The sequence below is a fragment of the Aplysia californica genome, unplaced genomic scaffold, assembly GCF_000002075.1.
Source record: "Aplysia californica isolate F4 #8 unplaced genomic scaffold, AplCal3.0 scaffold00088, whole genome shotgun sequence".
NCBI lineage: Eukaryota > Metazoa > Mollusca > Gastropoda > Aplysiida > Aplysiidae > Aplysia > Aplysia californica.
The window spans coordinates 1,526,745-1,548,605 of NW_004797358.1; the positions used below are offsets into that span (position 1 = coordinate 1,526,745).

Below are 21,861 nucleotides of genomic sequence, written 5' to 3' on the forward strand. Positions count from 1 at the left end.
CGCCCATACCATCAATTCCGGGAGTTCCTCACGACATTTGATGGTGTCATCCTGTACCACGACTGGGTAGTTATACCCCCGCCGCTCCGTGAGCGAGTCCTCCAGTCCTTACACTCTGCTCACCAGGGTGTGTCCCAAATGTGCTCTCGAGCTGAGGCCTCGTTTTTCTGGCCCGGCATAACCCCGGCCATCACTGAAGTGCGGGCCCACTGTCAGTCATGCAACCGCATGGCACCTTTCCAGCCGAGTGCACCTCCCATCTCTCCAATAGCACCGGCATACCCATTCCAATGTATTGTGGCAGATTATTTTCATCATCGAGGCCACAGCTACCTAGTTGCAGTCGACAGGTACAGTAACTGGCCTATCGTTGAAAAAGCCTCCCATGGATCCGCCGGCCTCGTTGCCGCGTTGCGTCGCATCTTTGTCACGTATGGCATCAGTGATGAACTGACATCGGACGGAGGCCCGGAGTTCACGTCCCTGGCAACCTCCACCTTCCTTCGCAACTGGGGTGTCCACCACAGGATCTCTTCAGTCGCCTTTCCTCACTCTAATTGTCGCGCTGAAGTTGGAGTAAAGACAGTGAAACGGTTGATCACTGACAACACGGGTGCACAAGGATCTTTAAACACTGATAAGTTCCAGCGCGCAATGCTGCAATACAGGAACACTCCTGACCGTGACACCCACCTATCCCCAGCGATGAGTATGTTTGGACGTCCAATACGGGACTTCATCCCCATCCACCCAAGGAAGTATCAGCCTCACAGTACCTGGCATGAAACCCTTCTGTCGCGAGAGGAGGCACTGAGGAACCAGCACATGCGCACCGCTGAGCGCCTCTCTGAGCACACTCGCATCTTACCTCCACTCGTCGTCGGTGACTGTGTGCGCATACAGAACCAAACGGGAACCCACCCGACCAAATGGGACAAGACGGGCATTGTAGTGGAAGTACATCAATTTGACTAGTACGTCGTTTGAGAGGATGGCTCTGGCCGCGTCACCCTTCGCAACAGAAAGTTCCTCCGCAACTACATGCCTGTGGTCCCGTGCTCACCACTGACGATGATCCCGGGTGGCACCTCACCACCACAGCCAGCGCCTCAGAATATTCACCCCCCCCGAGCATACCAAGTCCAGCGTGACCTCGTCGCCCTCTCCTTGCCCGGATCTACCACAACCAGCTGGCATTCAGGACCCCCAAGCACACGATCCACCGATGCCTACTGTCCCCGAATCCGGGCAAGAATTAGCGCCTGATCCACGCCCTGCTGTCGAGACGGTGGTTCTACAACCTCAGGCTCAAGCCCCCCCGCGTGCTCTACATGTGCTCCAGCAGCACAACGCCCCTGGCATACAAGAGCAAGATGTTCCCATAAGCGTGAGCACGCCTCCAGGCGGCCCTCGGCGATCAGCAAGACTATTGGCCAGACAGAGCCCCAAGCCAATTGACTCTAAATCCAAATCTGATTCTGACACTCATTGATCTATCATTTGCTCTCTTAGTTTCTTTTCATAGGTCCAAGCAGACATTACCATTGTTCCTATCTCTCGTTATGATGTTCCTTGTTATATCACCAGTATTTCTTGACATAATTACATCAGTCTTTTCTGTTCCACTCCAAAGACTTGGAGGGGGGGGCGTAGAGGAATTCATTCAGTAGCTACAAGACTATATGTATGTGCCATCATTCGTATCTGTTCCTTGTGTCCATTATTATTATTTCCCTTATTTGTCAATCATATTCATCTGCTTTATTTCTGTTCCGTTTCTGTCCCAGTCATGCATCGTCTGACGTATGTCTTCATTGTGCTTGATTATTAAAGTCCTCGTCAAGTCACAAAGGGTGTTGACATTTATTTAGACATGGCTTCACTAATTTTTCTCCCACAACAAACTTTATCTAGATTTTATTCCCACAAACCATCCATTGTACCTGCCATCGTGAACCATTATTCACTAATCCGATAGCATGCGACCAATCAACGGCCATCTTTCATACCAACACAAGCGTAGTTCGCATGCACATGTGTCTACTCTGGTGAGTGTCAGGATGGTGACTGTGTGTGTGTGTGTGAGTGTCCGGGAGCCATCGGTCCAGGATGGAACGTCGAAGACAAAAAGCATCACAGCCCCCTCCCCTTCCCCCCCAAGCAACAGATCAAATCATGATTACAATGATAAGCTAGTCTTGACGTAGATCTACGTAATGAATTGTGCGCTGGTTTATGGAATCAAAAGTTACACAGCAACACAACTTTTTGGCAAACAACAGAGATGACACAGGCGTGCCTTAGAACGTAATATAATGTCTTTTTTTAAAAACAGCTCATAATATAAGCAGGCATTCCAGGCATTACTTGTTACTTCTCTTTATTACTTGCCCAGGGCCTGTAATTATTTAGGTCTACACAAAACCTCATGTTTGCTATATATATACAATGAACACTTGGATTCAACGAGATTTTAGGTCAGGCCCGGCGACCTCGTTGAATTCGAGTTCAACTGTACAGTCCCAGCCACTATAAAAGAAAAGTAAAGTCACCTTGGGCCTAGGTCATTATGTCCATTTTTTAAAAGAGAGCAGCCCATGCCAACCATTAATGATCATAGCCCAGCAGTCGAAATGGACCCCAATTCAACTATGTTGACATTGTCCAGTTTTAACTCATTCGCTACGCCGAGCCGTGGGGGGCTGCGCGGCTAAAGTGCCGTCAGTACGCTAAGCCGCCCCCGGCGGCTCGAGAACCGACGTTCAACTTTAGCTTGGTTTCTATTCCAATCCACATATCCATGTTAAAATAAAGGTCATAATATAAAGTTGACTTCCGGGTCAAGCGTTTCCACCGAAAATCGGAAGTTTTGATTCAGTTTTGAAACACGATTTCGAAGTTTATGCGACATTGTTTAATCGCGAAGCCCAAATTATAGCCCAGACACCAGTCTTAGTACTTTTACACAACAAAATGTATCATTATTTTGCTCATTAAAGAAATGTAGGACTCTTCTTTATAATATTGATACTACTGGACCAAATTGCCAAGGCACTGTAATTGAGAAATCAGTATTTTTGAGTGCTAGATCTAAGCCTAGATCTAAACAGTCAAAATATTTTTTTTCTCCCCAAAATCACTACTTTTTGGTGAATTTTCTCCAAAAGTACCACCCAAAACATGTAATGGTTTATTCCAAATGCAATTCTGAATAATTCCATATAAAATACGAGTGTTTTTTGTTTGTTTGGGATCCTTTTTTCAAAATTATTTTAAAAAATTATTTTTTTCAATATCGGAGGTTATGATCCAAATGTACAAATATTATAGAATGAATGTAAATAACTGCTCATTTTTCAATATTTTCCTGTTCTAGATCTAGATCTATATACAGTTATTATCAGTTATGGTTATTTATAATTTATACATACCCGTGCTACACTTTCGCTTTCCGCAGCCGAACCGTAACATAATTCATCGGAAGCTAGTATGCCAACGCCAGCTGAACCTGCCATTTGTTTGAGCTTTCAAAACTGTTTGCTCATCACCAACAATACAAAAACAAGTGGAAGAGCTTCAGGCACCCTTGGAAGCAGCAAGAAGCCAAGCAGCAGCCTTTGAAAAGGTCAAAGTTTGTAAGGTCATACAACTTGACAATACTTGACATGGGTCAAATAATACGCTTGATCTCCCCTGGCAAAGAACCCTTCCTCATTTTGATATTGCCAGAGAAGCTTTATCACAAGTTTAAATAGAAAACAATTTTTTAAAAGCAGTTATTTAGACTCAGTTCAATGATTTTATACAATAAGGTATTAAAATATATACTTAATTTTTTTTCAACACAACACAAACAATTGGTATAACATTTATTACCCCCCTATCCCCACTGAGGTGGGGAACTTGTCTTTTATTATTTAGCCTACGGCGGACACAAAAACTGGCTGAGACGTTTCTATGAGGGGAGCTAATGAGCGTCACCGGAAGTAGTATGGACGATGGTGTCTCACGACATGATTCCTTCATGAAACAGAGATAGTCGACGTCTGACTTACTTTATTCTTCGCATTTTTATACTATATATCTAGATCTACTGCTTATTTGGAAATGGAAAGCATAGGCGATCCTAGCTCAGATAACTCCCTATCTGATGCATTCATCAAGAACCTCTTGCTGAACTCTGTGAGTGGGAAGCCGTTCATTCATCATGCTACGCTGCTCAACTGACTACGTCTACCTTTACTTTCACTTTCACCGGCTAATCGACTTTCCGGCAATTGTTTACTTTCTCGCGTTTAATGGCCGCGCCTAAATCTAGGTCTAGACGATACTGTATGCACCCCTGACTGGATATTCAAGCCTGGAGTTAAGAATACGTAAACCACGGCAATTTCATCATTTGTAGGTATTAACACTGCCTTCCTTACTGAACTTACTGATTTTGTTTGTGGCTATTGACAATTGAGTGTAAATAGGGGGCCTATTCATTGAGTTCAGAGTGGTCACTCGTTACGGAAGTCCTCCCCCAGAATTAAACGCGAGAAAGTAAACAATTACCGACTTCCCTACTACTTAGGTCTAGTTAATTTTTTAAGCTTGATGAATGGAAGAATATGCCAGTCCTGTCTACACCGCCATCAGCTTTTGGACTTTTATAACTTTTGTCTTTTTCTCCTCTTCTTCCCCCCCCTTGCTCCTCCTGTTTCTACTGACACCTGACACTATTGTAGCCATTGCTTTGCAAGAAGGTGCATTTTTGCTACGCTGTGACTATGTTCACTGTGCCGGCCGTGAATGTAGTTTGCAGGCTGCGTTCAAGGCTCCCTGAATGTAGGTTGGGTAATATTAAAGATTTTCTTGAGGGCTGCACTGCAGTCAATTTACTATAAATTGTTATTTTACCTTTTCACAGCTAACAGTATCATCCGTTTCATTTATCGAAATGCATATATATATGTGTACGGCTCCTGTATGCATAGCCCTGTGGCTATGCGTAGGGCCTTCCTGTGCGCATAGCATCGAGGCTATGTGTACGGCCCTCCACTTCACATTATATGCTAGGCTTTGTAGGCGGCACATAAACTATCGAACCAGACACTACAAGTGGATAAACTTAACCCTGGAAGTACTCAGACCCTGTATAAAGGGTGTGAGCCGGGCTACCCGGGAAGCGTGCAGGCCCTATATATATAGGGCTGACCTACTTCGACAACGAAGCACACAGGCCTTAAAAGTATTTCTCATATGGAAAATGAGGTGTAAGGTCAAAGTTATAAATAGTGACCAATGACTTTGCAAGTTATGTTGACCTTGTAGAGTTTCTCTTGGCCAAGATATCGATCGATAAAGTGACGTGGTCCAGCTGAGCGATTATTAAGGCTGTGAGCATATTTATACTTAGAGGGCCGTGCCGTACGTAGGGAGGGCCGCACGTGTCACCCTGAGACTGTGCATACGAGAGGGCCGTACACATTGCCACAGGCTTCTTTTATTTTCATTGTAATCACCCCACTTTGCCACTTGTCCGATGGCGAAAAGACGAAAATCTAGATCTGTATCTAGGACTCGTAGACTGACTTTGTGATGGGGTCACAATGTGCGAAGTCTGGAATCTCAACAACTGCGATTGAGAATACAAGCCGAACGAGCTGTTCTCCGTCAGCGTCAGTATCAGTTTGTTCAATTCGATCGTCAGTTTTCATGCCGGGTTTTATTTCTTTTGTTTGACAACGGTTGCCTGACATCAAAAATTTTGTTTAGCGTGAACGGAGTTATTGTGTTTTTGCTAACAATGAACAAATATGTTTCTATTTTAGACATTGCAATTTTCAGACCATAAATTGGATGGCATTGAAATTGAAGAGTAGATAGGCAAAAAAAAAAAGGAAGAAAAGATGGGATAAATTACAACAATTACCCTGGCAGAACTGACAACCAGGGTTGGTGATTTTTTATTTTTTTTTCAAAAAAATCAAAAAAATCGATTTTTAAAATTTAAATCATGATTTTTAAAATTTAAATCAGATTTTTTTGATTTTTTTGATTTTTTTAAAAATGTCGACACAGTTTGGGATTTTTGGTTGCTAAAAGTATGTTCTTTTAGTGCAAAATGCATTGTCTTAATTTAACTAATGATTAAATTAAGCAACCTCAAAAGAAAGCCTTAATCTGCTATATAATAGTATATATATATATATATCATATATATATATATATATATATATATATCTCAGTGAATTATGGCTACAGACAAAAAATGAAGAAAATGTCAGTCTAAAAGGAAGGGGTGGGGGGGGGGGGGGTAATTATGCATAGATAAACTTGCATTTTATTACAGTGTGTGTGTGTGTGCACGCGCTTGTGTTTGTCTAAAAAGAAAAAGAAAATGTTAATTTCAATAATGAAAAAAAAGTAAATTGAATGCTGTATTATTTTACAGTGACAGGGGGAAAGCAGACTTTTAAGCATGATTTTATTAGTCTACTAAACCTTATATACTGTTTTATAAAACCAAGGAAAGGAATTCTGAATATTTAAAGATGTAAAAACAGAATACATTTTTAAAAAATGATTTAAATCACCGAGTTTTATTTTTTTAATCAAGTTGATTAAAAAAATTTTTTAATCGACCTGGTTTAAATCAACCCAACCCTGATTTCAATTATTAAAAAAAAGTCAATTGAATACACTGTATTATTTTACAGTGACAGGGGGAAAGCAGACTTTTAAGCATGATTATATTAGTCTACTAAACCTTATATGTTTAATAAAACCAAGGAAAGGAATTCTGAATGTTCAAATATGTAAAAACTGAATACATTTGTTAAAAGGTGATTTAAATCACTGATTTTTATTTTAAAAATCAAGTTGATTGAAATATATAAAAAATCAACTGATTAAAATCAACCCAGCTCTGATTTCAATTATGGAAAAAAAAGTAAATTGAATACTGTATTATTTTACAGTGAAAGGTGGGAAAGCAGACTTTTAAACATGAATTATATTAGTCTACTTAACCTTATATCTGTTTTATGAAACCAAGGAAGGGAATTCTGAATGTTGAAATATGTAAAAACTGAATAAAAATAAATTTTTAAAAAAGTGATTTAAATCACTGATTTTTATCAAAAAAATCAAGTTGATTTAAATCAAAAAAATCAACTGATTTAAATCAACCTGATTTAAATCAACCCAACCCTGCTGACAACATGGATTGTATCATTTTTTACCAAAGGCAAAAACGTATTCCATACTTTTTTATTCTATGACAGAATAATCAGAATGATGGACTGGATAACCAAATGAAGCAGACAAAGACTTCAGATGGAGTGCCATTTATTGCCATCACTCCTGTTCCAGGTAATGAAGTGTGATTTTATTTTTATTGCTGTTGTTCATACTCTGGTCTCAATATTTTAAAATGTTGTTCACAATCTCGTCATACGTGAGGCATTATTGTGAAATCAGGCGCCCGTCAAAACAATGAAATTGAAAAAATTGACATTTTGCGGCCAGTTTGGTTATTTTTATCGAATTTAGGTTTCTTGGCTCACCACCTTTTATGTAGCAATGCCCACCGAGCGCGTTTTGTTCTGCCGGTGTTTCGTGGGACGCACTAACGCAAAGGTTGTTGTCTTCAACTTGCTCTCACGCCGCTTCTCGTGAATGGATATGAATGAAACTTGGCAGCCAATCAGAAAAGAGGTCAATCTCGTAGTACACAGTTTGACAACATTGTACCCATCCTAGAAGCAGTCGAAAACGTTTGCGAAAGTGGTTGATGTGGCGCGCTTTGAAGATTTTTCAGAGCTATGATTTGTCAAACTGACTGATACGTTGTACACCATTTTTCTTTATTAAATTCCCTTAAAATTTCAAGCTTCTGTGTTTAGCGGTTTTCGCGTAATCTTTAAAAATGTGGGAGTAACTAAGGGAAAAAGTGACATTGCCATTTGCGCGTGCTGGGTGAATGACCTGCGGCTGGGAAATTTCCACTGAGTGACGTCATCAGCCATCGGTGGCCTCGGGCGCTACAAACGAGGCCCCGCTTATGTGAACCGGAAAGGGGGGGAAGGATACTTGAAAACTAAACGGGGGCCTTGATAACTTGCGTTTTTGTTGCATTTTAGTCACAATACAATAGATGTAGTCATTTTTATTTGCTTGATTGCACGACAGAAGAATAGAAACAGAAAAGCAAACATCTTGAGAAGTGGTATGGCATTGTGTTTGTGTTATGAAAGCCTATTCCCCCCTCTTGGGAAAGCACACACTTGGACTCGTCCTGTGTGCTCTGTTTGGAAAAGTGAGGCATTAAGATTGTTATTAAAGAGTATGGTACTTATTTAGTCCAGTCTGGGAAGATAGTCCCGTTTATACATTGTTATCGTTCACGCGTGCGTGCGTGAGTGCGCGCGCGTGCATGTGTGTGTGTGTGTGTGTGCGCGTGAGAGAGAGAGAGAGAGAGAGAGAGAGAGAAGGGGGGGGGGGGGTGTAAATATGTTACATTTATTGTATGAGTTGTAGCCTACACATGCGATATATTCCCATGACTTGTAAAGTATATTATCTGAACGCATCTTAATCTACCACACAATAGGACACTGTCCAACAATGGATATACCCAGAGACGATCTTATTTTCTATAACAAAGTATGCATGCTTTTACTAGTACAGAACTGGATTTTTTAGTAGCTCTCTACTTATATTTTTGTGACAAATTGATCCAGAGCATTGCTTGGCAAGGAGGAACCTTTTATGTTGCCTAGTTTCATTCAAATATCATGACTTTGGGAGAACATATGACTGATAATCTTTGTAAATCTGTAAAGAACGCCACTTTTTTACCTGTTAATGTCTTTACAACTCAAAAAGTATGACAGATATTAAAAATCTGACAGCATGACTAGATTCTGCATTAAAAAATGTACTAGACTGTCAAGTTTCATTTACATATTCCAAGAAATAGGCGAGGTATGACAAATATTGTCTCAAAACGCACCGAAAACCGCCACATTTTTACCTATAAACGTCTTCATAACTCAAAAAAATAGGATAGCTATGAAAAATCTGAAAGCAGGACTAGATTCTGCACTAGAAAATGTACTGGGTTGCCAAGTTTCTTTTAAATACACCAAGAAATGAGCGAGTTATGACGAATATTGTCTCAAAACTCACCAAAGAACGTCCCATATTTTGGGGTTTTTCATTATATAAAAGTGTACCAGAAATTAATTGATTAAAAAATCCGTAACTTTTTTGTTTATTGATGGATTTCAAAAATTCAAAAAGTTCCATGCTCTGTGAAGATAAAGCTACAAAATGCACCTATTTGCAAACACTTTCTGGCAAAAAAAGGATTTTCGTGGTCATTGCTATTTTATGTCCATTTAAAAACACATTTCTTTGGTGATTTTACTGAAATATCCTTTAAAAGCACAGAAAATTGACATTTTCAGTTTCAAAGGACTCTCAGGCTATGGAAAATACCAAACTTTGACGGCCATTATTCTCTTGCTGATTTTTCCTCTGAAACCAGGCGACCTCCACCTCCTTCAATCGCAAAAATATATCTCAACTTCTATTCAAGATAGATGGGCTTTTTTTCCCCATCAAAAGCAAGGCAAATGAACAAGCTCTAAGATGATATATCAAATAACTTCACACATGCCCAAAAGTTGAAGAGCACCTGATTCCTCCGCGTTGTTACACTTTATATGTAATTCTTGCTACCCTGTTTTGTTTTTAAACTTTTGGTAACAGCACTTCAAGTTACTACATTTCTTATCTTTTCATGCTCTGTCAGTTCTTGGATCTGAACAAGTCACACTGGAAAATGGAACCTCTCTTCCTATCGCTACCCACCCATTCTGAGTGATTCATCTGAAGACAAAATGTGTACCCCAAACCTTGAGCTCACTTTCCTCGCTTTAGTTCTTTTAAAAGAAACAGAGAAGATCTCTATTGGTAGTAATTTGGCAGTTCCTCTGTTCTTGTGATATATCCCAGTTTTTTTCTACATAGTATACCTTTAGGTTTTTAAAAATGATTCTCAGTTTTGCCTTGTCCCAGCACTTATAGTGGCTGTTGTTGATATAATAATATGCTTTCAATTAACTCACAAGAATATTATCTTTTGGTCATGGTTTTTTCCTGCCAGGTATGTGTTTGAAAACAAGGACTGTTGCGGGAGAGAAAGTGTTCATTAATGTTTGCCACTCGGAAAACGTAAGTTGAGTCAAATGTTTTTAATTTTGTCCAGATATTTAAAAACAAACAATGAATTTTGCTAGCTGGTGATCAAGAAAAAATTTATAACGCTATTTTAAAAAAGCAAGCTGTTAAGCATCTGGTTTTTAAAAGACATTTTTTTGACAATGGCCACTGCATTATATTTGATATTATTTGTTTTGTTTTCTCCACATTTTTTAAAACCTATTTTTCCTACTCTCTTACCACGTTCTGTCATCTGTTTTTGTCTCCATTTTCTGCCTCCAGCCCCCTTCCCTTTTCACAGCCTTTCTACTGCTATTCCTTTGGTCCTTCTTACTGCTGTTTTTCTGCCTCATCTTAGCGTAGGTAAGATTTAACATCTAGCCTTCTCGGATAAGGGCGAAAAATCTCAGAGGTCCCTTGTGCGAGTTGCGCACATTAAAGATTCCTTGATGGTCCAAAATCGATAAGAGTAGGCTTCAGCCACCACCTAGGCAAAATTCAAACTTAATTCCTACCAAACTAAAAATGTTTAATGTGTTGCGCACGCTCATAAGACCTTATGCAGTTGTGAGCACTGTAAAACACTTACAAAACAAAACGAACAAACCTCTATTTCAGTATCTTGGTATCTGCTTTGCTCTTGGATTTGTCAAAATTTAATCTAGAACATGAAAACATAACTGTAGAAAGTGGTCAAGACTTTACTTCTCTTGCGACTCTTGAGTGATGTTTTTGTTCTTTATTATATTGCTTTAAAATATGAATTTTTATCTTTTAAATTTAGGTACCGGAACCCAAAGATCTAACAGACGATGAACTTCTGCAAGTTCTTGACTCTGAAGATCCTACACAGTTTAGGATTCCAATGAGCATTGGCGAGCCTCATGCTGAGATTGATAAAAGTAATGTCTCTTATTCTTCTTCAACCGTTCTTTTTAGACATTGAAACTGTGGACATTTTCTACACGCAGAGATTGGTAAAAGTCTCTGACTTTTCTGGTAAAACTATTATTATTTATTTAAAATGTTTTTGAGAACTTTCTCCAAAGGGAATCATGTTGCTGGACTCTTCAGTACAAGATTTAAGAAATGTATTATGTATTACTTGTATGATATGTTTTGGAATTGCTCAAGAGAGGATGAATCAGTATCTCGGATGGTGTCATGCTAGACAACGATGTGGATGACTCTGGTTCGACCCCCAAATAGAACTAGAACAGATCGTTTTTATAGATTTGACTTGGTCCTGTTGGAGATAGACTGACTTAATTTGGAGGTACTTAAAGAACCTTATGAGGGTGTTAGATCCTTGCCATAATAAACAGATATGCCCTTTCACTAATCTAATAAATGACATTTACATAGAGCTGAACCCCGATTAAAGTACACAGGCTCTGCGAGAGCTATCTCCTTCTAAAGGACTTTATACAACTCAGAAATGTCTACGAATGGAGGGACTTTGAAGGTATACACCTACGCAAATTATGCTTAAAAAATTCACACAGAGGGATTCAAAACAAATGTTAGTGGTCCATGGTTTGTGTTTGTCATGTTTATCAATGCTATGTTGGACAAATTATTTAGTAAAAACACTGTTTTTACAGGTGGTGGTGGGTGCACAGCATATGATGTGATTGTGCATCCTAAATTCATGAAGAAGATTGAGAAAAGTGAACTTTTTAAAACCTTCTTCCTGACCATTATGTGTGAGGGAATTGAGGGAAAGTATGATATTCAACTGAAACGAGGTAAGAATCCCTGCATCTTGTTTTCATTAAATGTTCAGTCAAACGTGCCTTAACGGAAACCTTTGTAAAACGGAAACCTGTCTTAACGGTTTCTCCCTGCTCCCCCCTTGATATATTTCTCTGTAATAACCTGTATAAAACAGAAACCTGTCCAACGCGGAAACGGAAAGGTAAATCCGCTTCCTTCCGAGGGTTTTACCCGTCTAAGCTACTTACTAAAACGGAAAATGCTTTTCCCACTCAGCCCTGATTTGAAACAAAACTCGCAAGTTTGGTTCCACAGGGTCTATCTTACGCCATGCCGCCGGGCGAGGAAAGGGTGCAGGGTGCAATTTTAGGATAGATGTTACCCCATCTATGTGAGCCCTGAGTGATGCAGATGGTCAGGGTAATGTGGGTGTGAAATCTCACGAGTGTCACACTGTCAGTGAAAGTGTTCGAGTAGCTAGCCACCGCAGAAACTTTCCTGGGTAACCAGAAGCCAGGGGTATGAAATTAGTTTGACCAATGCCTCCCACCCTGATCGTACGGCCAGCGGAGAAAAGAGTTCCTCGAATCGTGTGTTACATGGCAGTGAGGGGTGGCATTGGTTGACTGTGCTTGTTACACCGATGGATGGGGCTAAGGATGAAAGCAAAGGAGATGTTCAAATGTTTCTATTTTTTAATAGGTCAAACAGTGATCCTGTGAAATGCAAGTGCTGGTGGTAATTAGATAAGTAAGACTGACGCATGTCATTATCAGAGAGGATAACAGTTGAAAGGTGTGAAGTTTGGACTACTGCTTGCCGACGGGAAAAGCGACCCTTGATCCCATCCGCAGGCCCTTTGAAACCCCCTCCACCCCACCCCCCCTAAATCCCCTGTCTAAGACGAAATTTTTTCTGGCTCCCTTGTGATTCCGTCTTACACAGGTTTGACTGTAATTTTGTAATGTAGAAGCACTTTGATTTAACTTGTACATGTACATTGATGATGCTATGCTCTAACCATGTGACTGGTTTCTTGAACATTTTTCAACACACAAGAAAAAAAAGGCTGAAAATTTTATATATTTTTTTGTTAATGTTGGTGCTTTTGCACCCCATCGAAACAATTTGAATCATTTAGGAGTTGTACTTACGGGTTAGCCTGGGTTTAGAAGGATACAACATCTCAGCAGAAAGACCAAGATACTTGAAAAAATTTCTCTCCACTTAGGAATTGAACTGGGGTATTCTGCGTGTATTCTAGCATCTAACTGCTACACCACAGAATCCGTAAAAAAAAAAAAAAGCCTTCACACTGATTTTGGAATGAAAAGAAGTTGAATCACTTCTTCCAGTTACATTCTTAGTGCATACATAACACCTCTGATATCCTTTTCATTGGCATCTGGAAAAGACATGAGTTTTATTCTGGGACGGGGAAGATAGTTCAACCTTTTGATCATGAAAGAAGCAATGTCTCTTGCATGGCTTCGGTAGTGTAGTGGTTAAGCTAATGGACTCGTAATCATGAGGTTGTGGGTTTGAACCAGCTTCAGGCCCGACCTTGTGTCTTTGGGAAAGGCACTTAACACAAATTTTTCTCACTTCACTCAGGTGGGAATGGGTACCCAGCCATAGACAGCCAAAGATCTTGCCTGTATGTTAGTGTTTTAGCGCACTATATGCTTTGCAGGAAGTTGATATTGTTTCAGAATGCTATCAGGTCTGCTGGGGTAATAATATTTGTAAAGCGCATAGAGCTTGCTGTTGAACAGGAACTTGTGCTATACAAATGCTGACTACAGTGGAGTCCACTTATAATGAGTCCTGAAATAACGAGAAGTCTGTTATAAAGACACTATTCTAAAACCCCCTTTTTTTTTCTCTTCTTTACCTTTGTAAATAAAATACTGCTATAGCGCAATCAGACAAACATGCACGTCGGTTATAACGGAATATTGCTGCTGCTGTGCACAGTGCATAGGCCAATTATACATAATGTAAAACCTCGCCAGTTGAGAAACTTGTTGGTGATCTAGTGAAACAAAGAATGGGAGAGCCCATGTGTGTCAACAATGAAGGCCAGAGCGACTGAGTAGGGAGGGTGTGGCATGCGCAGACGAGCAGAACGCATCGCGTGATACTGATGATACGCCAGCCTGGGCCTGGTCTAGATTATCTGGGCCTACCATGCCTCTCACTTCTCCGATGCGGGGATGGAGAGGTCACAGCAATGTGATGGATGGAGCGAATGTGTGCCGTGCACAAGCAGACGGAATGCACCACATGGTGTGGTGGGGTGAGGGACAACACAGCGGACGAGTGAGCCTAAAGCCCCTTCTTTCTGATCACCAACGCCGAGCAGTCAACATAGCTAGCGCTAGAGGAAGAAACCTGAATTGATTTTTCATCAAGTAAGACTTAGAGGTCATTCTGAAACAAAATCATCGTCAGGGCAGATAACAAAAAGAGAAAGAGAAAAAAACAGAATACCAAACTCATAGATTAGGACTACTTTATTATTTCCCTTGAATTTATTACTGGATCCCTTATAGCGAGAATCCTGCTACAACGGACATTTTGCACCTGTCCCCTCCCTCTCGTTATAACAGGATTCCACTGTATTATTATTATTATTATTATTTGTTTTATTTTGTTTTGTGCCAAAGTTCTTGGAAGTTTTTTGAATGAGTAATATTTCAAAATGTTCCATTTGTGAAAGTTCAGATTATCATTAAAGGTCTCTTGCATAAGCATTGTTTCTTTTAGTTAAAAAGGGATATAATGGCTCAGGGTCTGTTAATGAGATCAAAGAATTTGTTTTGGAATAACAATTGTAGCTTATGGTACACTGATCAGTTGTGTATCATTCACATTGTATAACATGTTTGCTTTGTTTAGATTTAATCTGAATTTGCCACAACGGATGTTTTTATGTCTTTGTACAGACTGGGTATTCTTAAAAAATCGCAGAAGTGTTGGAACACTGTTGGAGCAGCATATAAGAACTAAGTCAAAGCCGGTGATAATGGAAATGTCTGGGTAAGTTTTTTTTTCTTTTCTTTGTTTGGTTTTGTTGCAGTGGGCATGGCTCTCCACGGGGGGAGCAGTTAAAAGGAAAATTGATAGAGGTTGACTTCAGAGATTTATGCATCATTATCTCTATATTATATAAAAGATTGTTCCTACACTTATCTATTCTTCTCGCATGGAAGTAGGTGTCTCTGTATCTGTATTAAAACTAAACAGAGAGGTGTATGTTGCAGATCTACAGTTTGTAGGTTTATAATAAGTAGGCCTATAATGCGAGTATTCTGCGGAACATTGTACCATAGTGTTGTCATACTATTCGTTGAGCTTAATTTTGTTCTTGGCGCCACCTTCTCCGGAAGTGACGGCAGGCCCCTGTTTTGTTGTATCGTTAGGGTGAGTCTAGTATAGTAGAATTGAGCAATTTTTGCAAATCTTGGTCAACTGAGCTGCTGGGTAGAGGCCCCCCAAAAAACTACAAAAGGATCCACTTAAATATGACTTCTGGAAAAATGAGAACTGAGGAATAATGATACTGTTCTTTATTGCCTTTTTAGAAAGTTCACTTCTTTTAACAGCATACTAGAATCTATGGTCTCTACCTAAGAACACAGTGATTAAGAGCCAGATTTTACAATGTTTACATTTTTCCTTTTTAATTTGCTTGCCTGAGAAGCCATTTAAAGATAGAATAGAATACAATGTGAATGGAGAGAGATCTCGTTTTCTTTATTATTTCCTGAAATAATATGCATTCTTCTGTGCCGCCACCCCCCAACTGGATTCTGGCTGTAGCAAGATGCAGCTATAACTATAACAAGATATAAAGTTTTGTCTGCTAACTTTCATTATCACAAAGGTTGACTGTATTTACTTTATGGTTAAAGTTGAAGTAGAAGTGATTGGAGTGTTTTCATAGTCTTTCTGACTCAGTAAACAGCTTATCCATGAACCAAAATAATTTAATATTTGCATCATGAAGTATAAGTAGATGTCTCATCTGTTTTATTTTGCAAATGATTGATTTAATAACAATGTTGTTATGTCTAAGACATCTAATAGATTACGATACAGTTCATTGTTAGTTATCTTTTGACTGGTGTGAGGCATATACTTTTTATTCTGCAGTGATCTGTTGAACAATATACGAATGGAGCGAGACTTATATTCTTAAAAAAACAAGTTTTATTTTGTTGTAAAAATAGGTGTAATGGTCTTCATACAAAGCTAAAAGCTGTGAAGAATTCAAGATATTGTCTCAGATTTCTTGTTTTGAAAAAAGTGTGTTCCTATTCGAGTACTTCCATCTTTCTGCTGTAGTGTATCCTACACGACCCTGGTTGGCCCGGCAGGCGAGGTTGAAGCAGTGTGCCATTAAATGGTCCAAATTGTGTCGATAATAGTTTGTCATAAAGTTGTTCATTAGAAAAAGGCTACTCGTAAGATGAGACGTAGGAATATACAAGAGAGATGAGATATTTTTAGTTCACTGACAGCGTTGTTTTTATGGAATTACTTTTATGGGTATTGTGATAGAAATAAATTGTCCCTGAAATCGTCCTATTTCACATTTCATTACTCATTATTTTGTATGATTTTTTTCAGAGAGGAAGGGGATCAGCTGCCTGAGATCCAGCCAGAAAAGAGAAATTTAGTCGAGGAATTGCATCATCATGAGGAGACGCTGATGAAAACGTAATGCATAGTAGGCTATAGGCAGAATTTAACACCTGTTTATCAGCAAGTATTATGTTCACAGATTTAATGTTTCTGGTGCATTTGTTTCCGTTTATTGCCATTTTGCATCTCATAGCTGTGCCACAGAATGTCTAGTCACAAGTGTCAACCTCCTCTGGCGCTGAAATCAGTCGTTAAGCACTTTCGCAATGTAGTTGTCATAGAAATGTGGCTTCTAATGGCACTTTTTATGCAACAATAAAAGATATAGACTCCTAGCCAGGGACAAGTGCTTACTAGTAAGATATGAGATTGACTCCCGTTTTGAATGCTAAAGACTACATCATTGTTTAAGATGCTGGATTGCTGAATTTATCATCTATCTCTAAAATAATTTTTTTGCATAGTAGAGCTGAACTAGATTTCCTCTGAATTCTGAACATCTAAATTATGAGTTGAAAAGCTCATGCTTGTGAAACAGAGACGTGCAGCTTCCTGTTCTTTGAGAAGATATAAAATGCCATCCATATTCATAGGCTTTACACTGTGTAATATATGTATGAAAATGACTGAACCAGATAGACCGAAGTGAACACCAGAACGGGACTAAACTTGTGTGGGGGGGGGGGGGGGGGGGGGGGGGAACCAGGCTTAGAGAGTTAAATTTATTTCATGGCTATTATCTACCTTATTATCCTGGGCTATGGGTTCCACAGGGTACTGGCTTGGCTTGTATAAACTGGACTTGAGTACTGTAGTAAAGTCACCGGACTAGAAAGAATTGTTGGAGTGATACAGGTCTTTTCAATTTTGTATGATGATTTAAGAAGTGGGACCTCCAATTTTCCAATTTTCCGTTCATCTTTGCTGGAGATAGGATAGGGCCGAACAGTAGGAAAGCAATGAAAACCCCCAAAATTGCCCAAGTTGAAGATATCTCTGTTAGGGGTTCAAAACGTGGTCGTCCTTTTCGTAGTTCAACCTGACATCAACTGGTGGAATGGTGCCTCCCCCCCCCCCCCAAAAAAAAGGGGAAAAAAAGAATCTGCTCTACTCACTACGTCTGTTATATCACAGGGCTCCAGAACCCAAGTTTACTATCCTTCAGGAGCCTGCAGAGGGTCATCCTGAGTTTCTTGTGGCCGAAATTCACCTGCCCAATATTGTAAGTAGGCCTACTGTATTTAGATATGGTACGCTTTATAAATGAGAGCAAACTGCTGTCTGTTGTTTTATATTAATAGTGAGGCCATGTGCCTTGCATAATTGACATGTGAATTCAACTCTCATGAGAAAATATATACATATATTTTATTGAGTTTTGTCAATCCTGTCCATAACAGTCACTCAAGGTCACAGAGAAAAGTGACAGGTATAGACAGGTGGCTGCTGTAAACAGGGTCTGAGTTATGGTCACTTATTACCGGTATTAAGATAAATTCTCTCTTGTGGTACATGTAAACACCAACAACAACACTTAGGATAAATAAAAACGTTCTCTTCTGAGTTAATGATGAGAGCGTTTAAAGAAATGCTGCCAACAGACTCAATCCCCCTTTTCCAAAAAGACATTTATTGTGTTGATGTATTTATCTTTACTGAAACAAAGCTAACAAACTTCTAGAGAATGCTGCAGTTAGCTTAAGTTTAAGATCTCCCTATGCCCTTCTGGTTTCATGGATGGTTGGCAGGTGCTCTGGTGTGGTTTGCTCCTTCGTTCCTATCAAACATCTATTGTCCTTATCTCTCCTTGTTTTCATTATATGTTACTGTATGCCTCTAATCTTCTGCACTTATATGGTTTATGTTGCAAGTGCTGTAGAACTCTTACAAAAACTGAAACTAAACAGACCTCCGGAGGGGGATGCAATAACGATCTCCCTGTGCCTTTCTGGCTTCTGAACCTAATTCTGTCATGATTCAGTTGGCTCATGTCCCATCGTGAAACTTTGGGATTAGTGTTACATGAAATCAGATGTAGACTCCAGAGGAAAAACCACTTAACAAAATGGAGAGAACAGAAATTTGAAATTTGAAAGTCTGTATCTGATAGTATAGCTTTTTTAAAACTTTATGTAGCGCAAGAAATAGCTTGATTATCTGTTGGATCATTTGTGGAGAAAAAAAGTTTGATTTTTAAAGAATGCAGCAACTCATTAAAAAGAACTGCAACGTATCTGGTTTTTTTTTTTACTGGAGTCTTTAAACAATTGTGTGGATGTTCTCCTCAGAAAACTGCCCAGTCGCTCACACTAGACATTGGTGAGGACCATTTGGTTTTGACCACCAGGTCTCATGTCTACCATCTAGACATCTTTCTACCCTTCGATCTGCTAAACGAAGAGAGTGGAGCTCAGTTCGATAAAAACTCAAAGGTGAAACTTTTTTGTGTGGAATTATTGTTCCTATTTATTGTTTGAGTAATGACTGCTGTACCTATTAATGTGACAAAAAATGAACTTGTACATTGGACATTTTGGACATAACTACCTTTTTCAACACATGCACCCGCCTATCGACTTTTGCGCAGGATATTACAATAAGTAATAACTCATTGTCGCAACAACAAACTAAGATCTGTTATATACATGCGTGTATGTGATACATACATATATAAGTTGAAATTAACTGTCTAAGTTGGGTAGACTTCTTACACAGTGTCATTATAATGTCAAAAAACTGCTCTTGATTTTTTTTCAATACTTACCTGCCAAGCTTCCTGATTTTATCGAAAAATTCCGAGTCAGACTGCATTTGCTGAGGTCCTGATAAGGACGTCTTTTTCCCAATCAATTCAACAACAGAGGAAGAGTTATTTTCTTTCTTGAATGTGTGAAGTCTGATGTGATTCTGTTGGTGTGGAGTCTGCTCCTTTTTCTTTCTTGTTTCTATATATTTATTGTGCTGTTGAACAATTGTCTTTTTGGCTTTAATGAAGCTAAGTGATACTCATAGCTTTTACATCTTCAAGTGTTTGGCAGGATTTTGCAACATCAATTTTTGGAACTGAGGTAAAGCTGAAGAATGGTTGACTTGCAAACATGATCTCTGCTCACATTTTTCCCTATTTCTGTCTTTGGAAAGTGATAATTTCCCTGATTTCAGCCAATGAAAAGTTGGCCGGTCTGTCAATGTCTAGTTTTAATTTTTGTTTTATCGGTTTACCCGAATTATGGATGTGTCTAGCACATTCTTCTATCCCAGACATTTTAGTTATCTGTACTCGGCTGTGTATAAATTATAAAGTCTATGTGTCTCATGTGAGACTGAAAAGGGTTGGTTTTGAGAGAGAGAGAGATATAGATATATATATATATATATATATATATATATATATATATATATATATATATATATATATATATATATATATATATATGTCATTTTATGATGGATAACTAGTTTAGTTTGAGTGTCGTAAAACAAGTATTATAACTTTATTGTACTATTTTTTTTTCTTTCAGGTACTTACAGTCACTATGCCAGTGAAGCCTATATCATGATGAAAAAATTTTTGCTTTGCTCAATGTGATTCAGTTGTAGTGTTATGTATACCTAGATTCTCAAAGTGAAAGAAAAAAGGTTTTATCCTAATGTAGACTTTTGACCTAAAAAGAGCATGAGAGTGCTCCTGTCTACTTTATGGATAGATCTATACTTTTTATATTGTTTATTCATTTATCAATAAAATAATAATTTTTTTAGGCTCGGGTGCAACTCTATTTAACTTTTATTATCGGAATTTAGACTACTGGAACTCTTTAATATTTTTGTTCCCACTCGAAACAACGGAAATGGCCACAGGAATTTATTGGTAACGGGTAAAGGGCATGTTAAATTTTGACTGTGACTATTGTTATAACTTCTTTTCTCTTATGTTTTATTGATTAGGTCCCCCCCCCCCCCCCAACAAATATTGAAGTACAATACTCCTTGTAAACATATAAACTTAAAAAATAAATTGTTTACTTTTGTTAGATATTGAGATTAACCTTCCCTTTAAACCGACTGAGGTTTTTTCAGAGAAGAAACTGGAACCTGTATCAGATTTATTGTTTGTTATCAGTGAAAGTAATTCAATTTTAATTCTTGCAGTTTGTAATTTTTGTGTTGGAGACAAATATTCTGTTTCTTATACACAACATCATTGTGGGGGGGGGGGGGGGGGTTGCAGGTAATTGTGGCGTAGGTGGCCTAGTGGTTAGGCTCTCGGACTCGCAACCGTAAGGTCGTGGGTTCGAATCCCGTCAAGGGCCCGACGTTGTGTCCTTGGGAAAGGCACTTTACACGAATTTTTCTCACTTCACCCAGGTGGGAATGGGTACCCGGCTATAGACAGCGAACGATCTTGTCAGTTTGTTAGTGTTTGAGCGCTTAAATCGGCTGCTCGCACTGTATGCTTCCCGGGAAGCTGAGAATGTTTCGGAGTGTTCTATGGTCTGCTGGGGTAATAATATAGTGTAAAGCGCATAGAGCCTGCTGCTGAGCGGGGATGTGCGCTATACAAATGCTATCTATTATTATTATTATTATTAATTGAATGGTTTTCTCAGGTTTGCTGAACTGTCTCAGCTGGATCTACTGTTGCTGAAGCCTAGTGCCTTTATTCTTGAGGGTTGCTAGGAAAGATTTAGACAATGCAACCTTCGAAATTCTTTTCGGTTTAAAAGTAAAGTGGGAGCATTTTGGCTAATCAATAGTTTTGTTACAAAGAAGAAATATATCAGGGATTTTCTTTTCTTTTGGTTTGCTGCTGTTTTTAGATTAACCATGTTCTGTGTAAATAGACTTCACTGTAGCAGGTCAAGATGTGGAACATATTATGGTAATTCTACGACTTTTCAGTAGAACATCAAAAAGGTTTTAAGGGGTAAATTAATAGCCCACTTTCAAATGTTGTCATTTTTGTCCATCAGATTTTTCAAAAACACAAAATGTGATTGAATTTTTTGGTGGACAGCATCAGGGAAAAATATTTAACTCTAAGGAAGCATTTTCAAGTCACTGGTTCGAGCTAAAGATTCAATCAAATTTTCTAATTTGGCCTCAAATTCATAAAAAGAATCTGCAACGTATTAGACATCATATATATATATATATATATATAAGTACAGTCAAGCACAGATTACTCAGACATGTCTTGTGACTTGACAAATGCATTGGGTACACCCATAAGTAGGGGTATGGCAAATTGTATGAGCGATTTGTAATTTAAAGTTTTCC

At 38.9% G+C, this 21,861-nt stretch overlaps 2 protein-coding genes across 2 annotated transcripts in view; one reads left to right on the top strand and one right to left on the bottom strand.

Annotated features, from left to right (window-relative positions):
* Positions 1-3,700, bottom strand: part of LOC101852840 (aldehyde dehydrogenase family 16 member A1) — a 27,149-nt gene extending 23,449 nt beyond the window's left edge. The window contains exon 1 of the mRNA XM_005094737.3: positions 3,432-3,700. Within this exon, the coding sequence (XP_005094794.1) occupies positions 3,432-3,515 (84 nt within the window). The 5' untranslated portion in view covers positions 3,516-3,700. The remainder of the gene's footprint in view (positions 1-3,431) is intronic.
* A 270-nt stretch (positions 3,701-3,970) lies between these two features.
* On the top strand, positions 3,971-20,546 carry LOC101853074 (PIH1 domain-containing protein 1). Its single transcript, XM_005094738.3, has 10 exons — positions 3,971-4,182; positions 7,272-7,359; positions 10,160-10,227; positions 11,000-11,117; positions 11,820-11,963; positions 14,880-14,973; positions 16,567-16,656; positions 17,716-17,803; positions 18,870-19,013; positions 20,103-20,546. Exons 1-10 carry the CDS (start codon positions 4,108-4,110, stop codon positions 20,139-20,141), a joined length of 948 nt encoding a protein of 315 aa, XP_005094795.1. The 5' UTR covers positions 3,971-4,107; the 3' UTR covers positions 20,142-20,546.
* Positions 20,547-21,861: the final 1,315 nt, after the last annotated feature.